The sequence below is a fragment of the Notolepis coatsorum genome (assembly GCF_963971535.1).
Source record: "Notolepis coatsorum genome assembly, chromosome: 10".
Classification (NCBI taxonomy): Eukaryota; Metazoa; Chordata; class Actinopteri; order Aulopiformes; family Paralepididae; genus Notolepis; species Notolepis coatsorum.
The window spans coordinates 19,454,144-19,467,574 of NC_140174.1; the positions used below are offsets into that span (position 1 = coordinate 19,454,144).

The 13,431-nt window shown below is 46.4% G+C and overlaps 1 protein-coding gene across 1 annotated transcript in view; it reads right to left on the bottom strand.

Moving 5' to 3' along the window:
- aldoab (aldolase a, fructose-bisphosphate, b) overlaps positions 1-6,708 on the bottom strand; it is a 16,102-nt gene extending 9,394 nt beyond the window's left edge. Inside the window, exons 1-2 of the mRNA XM_084322942.1 lie at positions 6,617-6,708; positions 899-1,512 (exon numbers count right to left, since the gene is read on the bottom strand). Coding sequence (XP_084179068.1) covers positions 899-1,507 — 609 coding nt within the window. The 5' untranslated portion in view covers positions 1,508-1,512; positions 6,617-6,708. The remainder of the gene's footprint in view (positions 1-898; positions 1,513-6,616) is intronic.
- Between the last annotated feature and the right edge of the window lie 6,723 nt (positions 6,709-13,431).

Sequence of the window (13,431 nt, forward strand, 5' to 3'; positions counted from 1 at the left end):
GAGAGAGAGGAGGGAGGGAGGGGGAGGGAGGGGAGAGGAGAGAGGGAAGAGAGAGAGGGGGAGGGAGAGGGAGAGAGACAGGGATGGAGAGAGAGAGACAGGAGAGAGACAGAGAAAGGGGAAAGAAGAGAGAGAGAGAGAGACAGGGAGGGAGAGAGAGAGACAGGGAGGAGAGAGAGAGAGAGAGAGAGAGAGAGAGAGAGAGAGAGAGAGAGAGAGAGAGAGAGAGAGAGAGAGAGAGAGAGAGAGAGAGGGGAGGAGGGAGAGAGGAGAGAGAGAGGGAGAGGAGAGAGAGACAGGGAGGAAGAGAGAGAGACAGGGAGGGAGAGGGGAGAGACGGGAGAGAGAGAGAGAGACAGGGAGAAGAGGAGAGAGAGAGAGAGACAGGGAGGGAGAGAGAGACAGGAGAGAGAGGAGAGAGAGAGAGGAGGGGAGAGAGGAGAGACAGGAAGGGAGAGAGGGAGAGAGGGAGAGAGAGAGAGAGAGAGGAGAGAGAGAGAGAGAAGAGGAGAAAGACAGAGACAGAGGAGAGAGAGGAGAGAGAGAGAGAGACAGACAGACAGACAGGGAGAGAGAGAGAGAGAGACAAGGAGGGAGAGAGGGTGGGGGGTTAGACCAGATAAAATAACCGGGATTGGAAAGCTAAATTCTGTAATATGTGGTCATAATGCAGAACTTTTATAATAGTATAATTATATTATGAGTTCATTGTGTCTGGGTTCTGTGTGTCTGGGTTCTGTGTGTCTGGGTTCTGTGTTGTTAAAACAGCCTCAGTGGTGAAGGGTCTTGAAGCGTGGCGGTCTGTGTGGCGGTCTGCGTCCACATACACCTACTGATCATCGTGAGCGCACAACGGACCTCTGCCACTACGCTCTTGTGTACGACTACGTGACCCGACCGTAACCCGGGAGATGTGACCCGGTGAAACGAGGTCGCGTGCCGTACGCCCCAGGTGACTGAGCATGGCGTGACCCCGCCCCAGGTGACTGAGCATGGCATGACCCCGCCCCAGGTGACTGAGCATGGCGTGACCCCGCCCAGGTGACTGAGCATGGTGTGACCCCATGACCCCGCCCCAGGTGACTGAGCATGGCGTGACCCCGCCCCAGGTGACTGAGCATGGCATGACCCCGCCCCAGGTGACTGAGCATGGCGTGACCCCATGACCCCGCCCCAGGTGACTGAGCATGGTGTGACCCCATGACCCCGCCCCAGGTGACTGAGCATGGCATGACCCCGCCCCAGGTGACTGAGCATGGCGTGACCCCATGACCCCGCCCAGGTGACTGAGCATGGTGTGACCCCATGACCCCATCCCGGGTGACTGAGCATGGCGTGACCCCATGACCCCGCCCCGGGTGACTGACGGATAGATCGGCGTGCCCCGGTTCTTACCGGTAGACTCGTCTGCGGCGAGGATTCCCTTGCCGGGAGCGACGATCTTGAGGGCGATGTCGCTGAGCTCCTTCTTCTGCTCAGGAGTGAGGAAGGGGTACGCGTGAGGCATCCTGACTAGAAGAAGAAGAAGAGGTGGGGGGGGGGGGGAAACAGAGGGGGGTACGGTTACACACAGAACAGTTCTACAAAGGCCAGTCGTAAAGGGTTTATAGCGTTGAGCTAAAACTGTGAAACTATTAAAAACGTTTTTTCGTGTTTGTTTTTATGTTTTGTATAGATATTCTAACTGGCTGATGCCTCTGTCATGGACGTATACAGTATGTGGACACTTCATTGGTGAGTCTGGGAATGTAACCTGTTTTCTGATTGGTCTTTTGTCAACTGGGGCCATTTGCCCTTAAGCTCCATTGTTCTTTCTTTGTCATGTGACCCTGATGAAACACCTTGGTTTTAATGTAACCCCGATGAAGACATGTTGCTGAACACCTTGGTTTTAATGTAACCCCGATGAAGACATGTTGCTGAAACACCTTGGTTTTAATGTAACCCCCGATGAAGACATGTTGCTGAAACACCTTGGTTTTAATTGTATGAATAAAGAGCATTATTCTTAGAACATCCATCCGCCTCCAAAGAGTTGCTGAACTGTTAGTTTCTGATCGTTTCTTCCAGTTCAGGCTCCATGGCGGTTGACGGGACGACTGGTGTTCTGTCTCTCTTGTGAAACCGGCGGCAGGAGGAAGTAGTGACTGCCGTGTCTTTCTTAGGTTCCCCATTACGTCTGCATGACAACCGCTATCCTGGCGCCGCGCTGAGCGCTACACAGACGCCTGGTAATCTATAGGTTCTTTTTTTACATAGGCGACTGTACATTATGTACCATATCTCGAGGAACGACACCCCCCCCCCCCCCCCGGGCCCTGAAACCCGGCCAGCCCCAGAACGTCACGCCAGGCATGCGCTGACCTTCTCGAGTGTTGTAGTCCCCCTTATCCTTGACCTTTCCCTTTCCCCCCTCCCCCCCCTGCCCCCTCCCCATTCCTCCTCACCCATGGTCTATCAAGTACGCCTCCTGTATACCTCCCCCCCATCCACTAGCCTGCTGCCGCTATCAATAGGTCAAGGCTAAATATAGGCCCCTCGGACGCCCACCAGCTGCCTCCTCTTGACCCACCGGGGGGGGGGGGTTACGTAACAGTTTCAGCGACACTGGGCCTCGTCGCCACGGCGAGGTGTAACCGACACCATGGACGACTTAGAGGAAGTTACACCAGCGGAGGAACTCACTGCAGAAGTAACAAGATGGGATGTTTCTGGTTGTTGTTGTTGTTGTTGTTGTTGTTGTTTGTTGTTTGTTTCATGTTGAGGAGGGTAAGACCCTCGAAGCCAGAGTCAATATAAGTTAAGTTAAGGCTTTATTAATCCGCTTGGGGAAATTGCCTTTGACCTCCTAACTATTTAGGAGCAGTGGTTCAGTCACACAGAACAACCTGGGACCAACTCCAGTTGTAATGTCAGTACCTTGGTCAAGAGACCAACTCCAGTTGTAATGACCAGTACCTTGGTCAAGAGACCAACTCCAGTTGTAAGGCCAGTACCTTGGTCAAGAGACCAACTCCAGTTGTAATGACCAGTACCTTGGTCAAGAGACCAACTCCAGTTGTAATGACCAGCACCTTGGTCAAGAGACCAACTCCAGTTGTAATGACCAGTACCTTGGTCAAGAGACCAACTCCAGTTGTAATGACCAGCACCTTGGTCAAGAGACCAACTCCAGTTGTAATGACCAGCACCTTGGTCAAGAGACCAACTCCAGTTGTAATGACCAGCACCTTGGTCAAGAGACCAACTCCAGTTGTAATGGCCAGTACCTTGGTCAAGAGACCAACTCCAGTTGTAATGGCCAGTACCTTGGTCAAGAGACCAACTCCAGTTGTAATGACCAGCACCTTGGTCAAGAGACCAACTCCAGTTGTAATGTCAGTACCACTACCTTGGTCAAGAGACCAACTCCAGTTGTAATGCCAGTACCTTGGTCAAGAGACCAACTCCAGTTGTAATGACCAGTACCTTGGTCAAGAGACCAACTCCAGTTGTAATGACCAGTACCTTGGTCAAGAGACCAACTCCAGTTGTAATGTCAGTACCTGTACCTTGGTCAAGAGACCAACTCCAGTTGTAATGCCAGTACCTTGGTCAAGAGACCAACTCCAGTTGTAATGCCAGTACCTTGGTCAAGAGACCAATGCCAGTACCTTGGTCAAGGGCAATGGCAGAAACCCCTCGCTTAAATGCATGGTCGGAAGTGGGCGTGGCCGGACAATTGTAGGTGCATTGTAGCGGAAGCTTTCAGGTCACAATAGGTGACAATGAGGTCATCCCACTAGAGCAGAGCGAGAGCTAGTACGAAATGTAACCTAACATGCATGTCTCTTGGTGTGGGAGGAAACCAGAGTACCCAGAGGAAACCCACACAAATAGAACATGCAAACTCCACACAGAAAGACTCCTTGATGGGGTTTGAACCCAGGACCTCCTTGCTGTGAGGCAACAGTCCTAACCACTGCTGGGGTTTGAACCCAGGACCTCCTTTCTGTGAGGCAACAGTCCTAACCACTGCTGGGGGACCTCCTTGCTGTGAGGCAACAGTCCTAACCACTGCTGGGGGACCTCCTTGCTGTGAGGCAACAGTCCTAACCACTGCTGGGGTCTGCACCCAGGACCTTCTTGCTGTGAGGCAACAGTCCTAACCACTGCTGGGGTCTGCACCCAGGACCTTCTTGCTGTGAGGCAACAGTCCTAACCACTGCTGGGGTCTGCACCCAGGACCTCCTTGCTGTGAGGCAACAGTCCTAACCACTGCTGGGGTCTGCACCCAGGACCTTCTTGCTGTGAGGCAACAGTCCTAACCACTGCTGGGGTCTGCACCCAGGACCTTCTTGCCTATGAGACAACAGTGATAACCACTGCTGGGGTCTGCACCCAGGACCTTCTTGCTGTCAGGTGCTGACCACTGTGACGCCAATATGAGGTTGAGCAAAAATAAGTGCCAAGATGATGATGATGATGATGATGATGATGATAATGATAGACATGTGTGTCTTGTGTGAATATATCTGTGTAAATAAAGTTTAGTTTGAAAGGCGTCACAGTGAGCCGGCAGTCAGCCGGAACAGCCTGGTATTTGTTGATTCTTTTTGGACCCTTTCTTATCACACTTGTCTCCATGGAGACCCAGAGGAGACGCTGATGGGAGTTTTTTGAGACAAGGGAGCAGGAAATAACACCGGGATTATAATACAAGAGAGCAGGAAATAACCCTGGGATTATAATACAAGGGAGCAGGATGGAAATAACACCGGGATTATAATACAAGACAGCAGGAAATAACCCTGGGATTATAATACAAGGGAGCAGGAAATAACCCCAGGATTATAATACAAGACAGCAGGAAATAACCCCGGGATTATAATACAAGACAGCAGGAAATAACCCCGGGATTATAATACAAGAGAGCAGGAAATAACCCTGGGATTATAATACAAGAGAGCAGGAAATAACCCCTGGATTATAATACAAGAGAGCAGGAAATAACCCCTGGATTATAATACAAGAGAGCAGGAAATAACCCCAGGATTATAATACAAGAGAGCAGGATGGAAATAACCCCGGAATTATCATTTTTTATTTATAAATTATTTTTTATTTAACCTTTATTTAACCAGGAAGCCCCATTGAGATACAAGATCTCTTTAGCAAGGAAGACCTGGCCAAGATGACAGCAATAACATTTGCAACATATCAGACAGCAATCAAATGTGCGGTACATCACACAAGAACATAATAAAAGTGCATATACAATATACAGTACATCACATGTACTGCTCAATACAATAATACAAAGCTCATTTGGTTGTCAAGGCTTAGACAGAATCATTCTCCCGTTCACAGGAGCTCTGAGCTGCAAACAGGCTGCAGTTACACTCTTAAAAAACATGTGTCGCCCTTAACTCTACGCATACGGTGTGTTGAAAAACAACATTCTTAGCTTCAACTTGAAGCCATGTGTGTGTTTTTTTTTTTTTTTTAACACAGGCGCGTTTAGTTAAGAACAATCCGCCAGTGGTTGTACAACACATCAGTTCTTTCAGTGTAGATACACTAATCACAGATTAGAGTCTTGCTTCGCTGATCAAAACAATGTTTACCAAAAACCACTAGCTACTTCACAATGGAAAGTAGTTTTAACTAAATCCTAAACTGTAGCATGTCAAACTAAAACTACTTTGATCAAGTAGTTCCACTACATCCAAACTATATTGTGTACAAATGATCACAATCTGAGTCTGGAATCTCATACAGTTACACAGCCTGGGTGTGTTTGATATAGAGACCAGGGCAGCAGAGTTGAGGGGGTTAGGGCGGCTGTAGAGGTGAGAACTACATGACCAAAAGTATTTAACTACCTAGAACTACATGACATAACTACTGAAGAAGCTACTGAGATCGTAATGTAGTTAAAACTACCACCAGTACTGCAAAATTGACTGTTAACCGCAGCTGCAGCTCGGGGCCATCGTGTTACATAAACTCTTAATTTGAGTGGTATCGCCCTTTTAAGCAAAAGCCTGCGAACTGCCCTCTCAGAAAACTCTTTTAAAAAACAGCTAAAACACATGTTCAGACAGGCTTTTGGTCATATATAGGCACCCTTTGTCCTCACTGTTCCTATAGTTTTTAGTTATTGACTGATGATTTTATTTTAATTCTTTTTATTCTATTATTTTATTTGGTTCACTGTTTTTAACTGCTGTCTGTTGTTGTTGTCATTTATTTCAGATTTTTGTTTTTGTTTTTATATGTTAGCTGTAGTGTAAAGCACCCTGTGCATTCGTGCTGTGAAGGGTGCTATATAAATAAAGGTCATTCATTAATTCATTAAGAAAAACATGCACGTTTGAGAAAAACAATTCTACTCATGCATTTGCAATGAAATGTGAAATCCTCAAATCTAATTCCACTGTCCTTCCTTGGTAAGGGTGGAACACAGCCGGTGCTATGAGAAGGTTCTATCCGTGCATTAACTGGCCTAGACCTTGTTTAATACCGACTAGACTAAATAAATACCAGCAAAGTCAAAGTCAAAGCTTCTACAATGACCAGACAAACAATTGAGCTCATATGATCGTTTTCCATTCGCAGCGGCCGGTGGATTTACCTTTGAGTTTGGAAGGAGAGCCGAGAGGAGACGAGAGGAAGATCCGACTAAATGTCCACGACTACTCTGCAGACCCACTGCACCTTGTATTTATCCTCCTCCATTGTGACCCCTCACATTTCAGCCGCCCGGCTATTAAAAGACCGGCACGGCAACCGGAGACGCTGCGTGACATTCAGGAGAGACGGGGAGTAACATGGCGGCCGGCAGCCATGAGGAACAGAGGAAAGGCCAAAAATCCCTTCAGTAAAACCACTCTGAGAAACAGAGACACGAGAGGCCTTGAAGAGAAGTAGAGACGGGGGAGAGGTAGAGAGATAGAGAAGTAGAGATGTGGGAGAGGTAAAGAGGTCTTTATTATTTTTACTTTTATTTGCCGCATGAAGCACATTCTCAGGAGGTTCATACAGAACAAAGCATTTCACTGTAATGTACATGTAGCTTATATGTGACAAATAAAACTAAACCTGAACTTGAACTAGAGAGATAGAGAAGTAGAGAGATAGAGAAGTAGAGAGATAGAGAAGTAGAGAGATAGAGAAGTAGAGAGAGATGGAGAAGTAGAGAGATGGAGAAGTAAAGAGATAGAGAAGTAGAGAGAGATGGAGAAGTAGAGAGAGATGGAGAAGTAGAGAGATGGAGAAGTAGAGAGATAGAAAAGTAGAGAGATAGAGAAGTAGAGAGAGATAGAGAAGTAGAGAGATAGAGAAGTAGAGAAATAGGGGAAGCAGAGATATAGGGGAAGCAGAGATAGGGGAGAAAGGAAGAAGCGATTGGCTGATAGACGGAACAGCCTGGAAGGCATCGGAGTAGAACACTGTGAGATGAGAGACTAACAATGTGTGGACCTGCTCTGCAGTTCCATCCTTCAGCCAGTAGGGTGGCATACTGTGTACACTATGTACAGAATCTCCCAGGCCTCTGCGCCAGAGAACACACACACACGCACGCACGCGCGCACACACACACACACACACACACACACACTCTGAGAAACAGAGACACGAGAGGCCTTGAAGAGAAGTAGAGACGGGGGAGAGGTAGAGAGATAGAGAAGTAGAGATGTGGGAGAGGTAAAGAGGTCTTTATTATTTTTACTTTTATTTACCGCATGAAGCACATTCTCAGGAGGTTCATACAGAACAAAGCATTTCACTGTAATGTACATGTAGCTTATATGTGACAAATAAAACTAAACCTGAACTTGAACTAGAGAGATAGAGAAGTAGAGAGATAGAGAAGTAGAGAGATAGAGAAGTAGAGAGATAGAGAAGTAGAGAGAGATGGAGAAGTAGAGAGATGAAGAAGTAGAGAGATAGAGAAGTAGAGAGAGATGGAGAAGTAGAGAGAGATGGAGAAGTAGAGAGATGGAGAAGTAGAGAGATAGAAAAGTAGAGAGAGAGAGAGAAGTAGAGAGATAGAGAAGTAGAGAGAGATAGAGAAGTATAGAGATAGAGAAGTAGAGAAATAGGGGAAGCAGAGATATAGGGGAAGCAGAGATAGGGGAGAAAGGAAGAAGCGATTGGCTGATAGACGGAACAGCCTGGAAGGCATCGGAGTAGAACACTGTGAGATGAGAGACTAACAATGTGTGGACCTGCTCTGCAGTTCCATCCTTCAGCCAGTAGGGTGGCATACTGTACACCATGTACAGAATCTCACACACACACACACACACACACACACACGGCCGGACTGGGGAAATAATTCATACCGGGAGATATAGCGCGAAATATAGCCCCAATCAGGCCACCTTTTAAGCGGGGGGTCTGGGGGTCCCCCACTTGGAAGATTTTTGTTACAAAGACTTAGGGCGCGTTCACACCTACTCTGTTTGGTCCACTTTAAGTGGACCATGGTCCCTTTAAGTGGACCATGGTCCCTTTAGATCGATAGTCCGTTTGGTTTGTACAGGTATGAACGCAAACCGAACTATAATGAGGACCAAACAACCGAACCATGGTCCTCTTGAAAAGTTGGGACTCGGTTTGTTTCAATCGGACTATAGTACCTAATCCAGGAAGCAAAGTAGCCTACTCCTGGGTCTCTCTAGACTGGCGCCGCACGCGGACAGTCTCTCTCTTCCTCCCTCTCTCTCTCCTCTCTAGACGCAGTCTCTCTCTTCCTCTCTCTCTCTCTCTCTCTACTCTAGACTCGCGCCGCGTGCGGACAACTTTCTCCTGCGTGAGGAGGACATTCGCGGACATTCAGATAAAGAAAAAAAAAGCTTACATACTTTTTGGGTAATTTCATAATAGCAGCGTGGAGCAGCTCTGTAACAACAACGCATCTCGAGCTGCTTCTATGCAGCTAGTAGTTGACAGCTTAATCTCTCTCTCTCTCTCTCTCTCTCTCTCTCTCTCTCTCTCTCTCTCTCTCTCTCTCTCTCTCTCTCTCTCTCTCTCTCTCTCTCTCTCTCTCTCTCTCTCTCTCTCTCTCTCTCTAACAATTAAACAATGTATCATTTTCACATTTGGTCCACCAGAAAGTCCGGACTATCCACGGAAAATCCGGACTTTCAGATGTGAACACACCCTTAATTTCCTGCATTCTGGTGAATTTTAGTGCATGTGAATCACAAACTAATGAGCCAACAATTGCTTAGTACAATGTACTGTTATGAACCTCAAATAAAACTGTTGTGGCACTAGCAATGGTACTCTCTCCACCTTCAAAAAGAAAAAAGCAAGAGCACAACATATTTTTCTATTTACTATTATAATACAGTTAACCACTCTCTCCACCTATTCAAACAAGTCAAGAGCACAATACCATATTCACTTTACTGATGCACTACCCATCAACAGTTAAAATAGCCCTTTACACAAACATTAAATAACAGACCTTTTTCAAAAAAAAAAATCTGTGCAGGCCAGGCCACCGGGAAAACTCCACACACACACACACACACACACACACACACACACACACACACACACACACACACACACACACACACACACACACACACAATGTCAAGCATATGAAATGGACGACAAGATAACGCTCTGGAAATCGGGCGTCATTTTATTCTTTTGGAGATTTCTGCCATCTTTCCTGAGAAGAGGTGTCTTTTCAGACTCAGCTTCAGACTGATTGATTGATTGATTGATTTATTGTTTGATTGATGAAGAGGGGACATTCATATACATATACACACATATACGCACATATACACACATACACATATACATATACCAACATATACATTTACATATACACATACATATACACATATACACATATACACACATATACACATATACACACATATACATATACACACATATACATATACACATACATACATACACATATACACACATATACATATACACACATATACACACATATACATATACACACATATACATATACACAAACATATACAAACATACACATATACACACATACACATATACACACATATACATACACACACATATACATATACATATACACAAACATACACATATACACACATACACATATACACACATATACATATACATACACATATACATACAGTATACATATACATATACACACATATACATATGCACACATATACAGATATACACACATATACATATACACACATATACATACACACATATACATATACACACATACATATACATATAAACATATACATATACACACTGTGACGGATACGTCTGTGCACCGCACCCGCACATGTTAACCGTATTGTTTGTACACGTTTACATTCATGATACACATACACAATTTCTATTTCACATAATGACACACGACACATAGACTTGCGTACTGATATCATATCCATTTTTTATTATTTGACTTACATGGTTAAGTGCATGCATGTTGTTCATTGTTTGTTTTCTCCAACTCTGCAGCCAGCCATCCCCACTCTGGGCAAACAGAGCAGCTGTGACTGATCGGTCCTAAATGGCCGGATGGGGGGGGTGGACCAAACCATGTTGCGGGAGATGCCGGGGGGGTTTATTGTATTGTAATTTAGTTTCCTTATATGTATTTCCTTATTAATTAAGATTATTAGTTGTGCAGTTTGGTAGTTGTGTTGTGTGTTGTGTGTTTATTGTTTGTTAGATTCATATTATTATTTAGTAAAATATTAATTATCAATTAGCCCACTTAGATTAGATGTATCTGGCCAGGGCCTATATATAGTTTTGAGTTCTTAGTTGTCATTGTCTTCCATTCTGTTCAAGTCTGGTTTTGTCCTGCTGTATTATTTTGACCATTTATGTTATATTTAAATTATGTTTTTGCATGGGTAAATAAAACCCTTATTCTTTGGCTGTTTTTGAAATGGGTAAAATAAAACCCTTATTTTTTGGCAAAACCACTGTGTCCTCCTTGTCTGGCTGCTTGGTCCCTTACAAATGGTGACAGCGGTGGGATCAGCACGCCGAGGACGGTGTTTTTTTTTTTGGAATTACTATTTTAATTTTTTTTCTCCCTTGCTTCCCTGAAGAAAATGCCACGAGGAAGGGGAAGGGGGAACCCCGGGCAGCGGTCGGCTGTACCAGAAGACTATGTGGAAAACGACGATGGGGAAGAACCTGGAGCAACTGGAGGGGCCGGTGAGCCACCTGGAGGTGTCAGTGGAGAACCCACCCTAACAGACCTATCCAACATCCTCCGAGCCTTTATGGGCCAGCAACAGGTCAGGGAGACCCGAATGGAGGAAGAAGCGGCAAGGCAAGGGCAGTGGGTTAAAGACATCCAGTACCAGTTCTCTCTACTTCAGTTGGAAGTCACAGCACGTACCTTCCCAGCCACGTTACCACCCCCAGAGGACTCACCTACAGGCGTGGAACCACAGCGTGACTCCTCACAGGCAGAGTTACTGTTTGGAGCCAGCCAACACACGGGCAGCCTCTCTGGTCAGTATCGAGTTCCCCAGGAACCCAGACTGGAAAAATTTACTGATTCAGATGATATTGAACATTTTCTAGTAACTTTTGAGCGCATTGCAGGTGCCTGTAGGTGGCATAAAGCAGATTGGACCTTTCGACTGGTTCCTCTACTCACTGGTAAGGCCAGGAGTGCCTATGTAAACATGGATGCTGATGACTCACTTGATTATGACCAAGTCAAAACAGCCATTCTCCAGAAGTATGATATTAACCCAGAAACATACAGACAGAGGTTTCGATCATGGGAGGTGCAGTCCAACGAGACCCCTAAAGAGCTTTATGTAAGGCTAAAAGAACTGTATGACAAATGGGTCCAGCCTAAAGGCAAGACTGTGAAGGACATTGGAGAAACCATGATATTGGAACAGTTTCTGAGAATGTTGTCCCCTGAGCTACAGGTGTGGATCCGGGAACATGACCCTGGCACGGCAGCAGAAGCAGCTCGTCTGGCTGACATCTTTGTGGCCGCCAGACGGAATAACCAACCGTGGACCAATGCTGCATGGAAGGTAGCCAAGGAGCCGTGGCGACCGGGTTCATTCCCGCAGGCCACTCGCCAAGCATCCACCGATGTGGGTAAGTTTCCCCAAAGGGGAAACCCGCCAATGACTGTCAGATACTCCAGCCCAAAAGTGCCGGTTTGTTATCTGTGTGGGCAGGAGGGGCATACCAAGCCCATGTGCCCTAAAAACCCTGTCAAGCTGACCCAGTTATGCTATGCTCCACGATACAGGACTGAGCCCGAGTGGAAGTATGAGCAGCCCACAAGGGAGATCACAGTGGAAATCAATGGCCAGGAGCTCAGGGCGTTGATTGACACGGGTAGTGCACAAACTCTGGTTCATCAGCAGTATGTACCACTCCATCAAGTGTGCACCTCAGAAACCATTCCCATATGTTGTGTGCACGGGGATGAAAAGGCATACCCCACTGCTGATCTGTATATTAAGGTACAGGGACAAGCTTACCTGCTCACTGTTGGCATTTCCAATAACCTACCCTTTCCTGTCATATTAGGAAACGACTTGCCGGTGCTGTTTGATTTGCTGCAGTCCCGTCAGACCTGCAATGCTGCCCTCACCCGAGCTCAGGCTAAGCAGACGACCGGACCTGATCAGACACTTGCTGTGCTGCCATTCTATGATGTAGAGGTGGGGGCAGAACCAGGTAAACCACGGAAACCCTGCAAGCAAAGGAGAGGAGAGAAGTTTCAAGGTACTGTTGTCCATCCCCAAGGTGAACCAAACCCAGAGCTTCCCCTAGGCTTTAGAATACCGACCAACATTATTGACATGCAACAAGCAGACCCCAGCCTAGTTGGCTGTTTATCCAAGGCTAAAGGGAGAGGGAAAGTTGAGGCTGGACTTGAGAGTGGCCCTGATAACAACTTTTTACAGCGAGGTATCCTTTATCGCCAGACTAAGTCCACTGAGCAGATGGTGGTTCCAAAAGCAACCCGGGAAGTAATACTTGATCTGGGACATTCCATTCCCTGGGCTGGCCACCTAGGAAAGCATAGAACCACTGCCCGCATACAGAGACAATTTTTTTGGCCTGGCCTACGTAGAGATGTCGCTGCCTACTGTCGGAGCTGCCCTCAATGCCAGTTGACCGCAAAGCGGGACTATGCCAAAGCACCTCTCCAGCCATTACCAGTTATAGGCACTCCATTCGAACGACTAGGTATGGATGTGGTCGGTCCACTAGAAAAGAGCAAGTCTGGTAACCGGTTTCTGCTAGTCATTACAGATTATGCCACAAAATATCCTGAAGTGTTCCCCCTCAAGTCAGTCAAAGCCAAGACTGTTGCATTCTGTCTGGTGCAGTTCTTCTCCAGGGTAGGGTTCCCCCGGGAAATACTTACGGACCAGGGCACAAATTTCATGTCCAAGC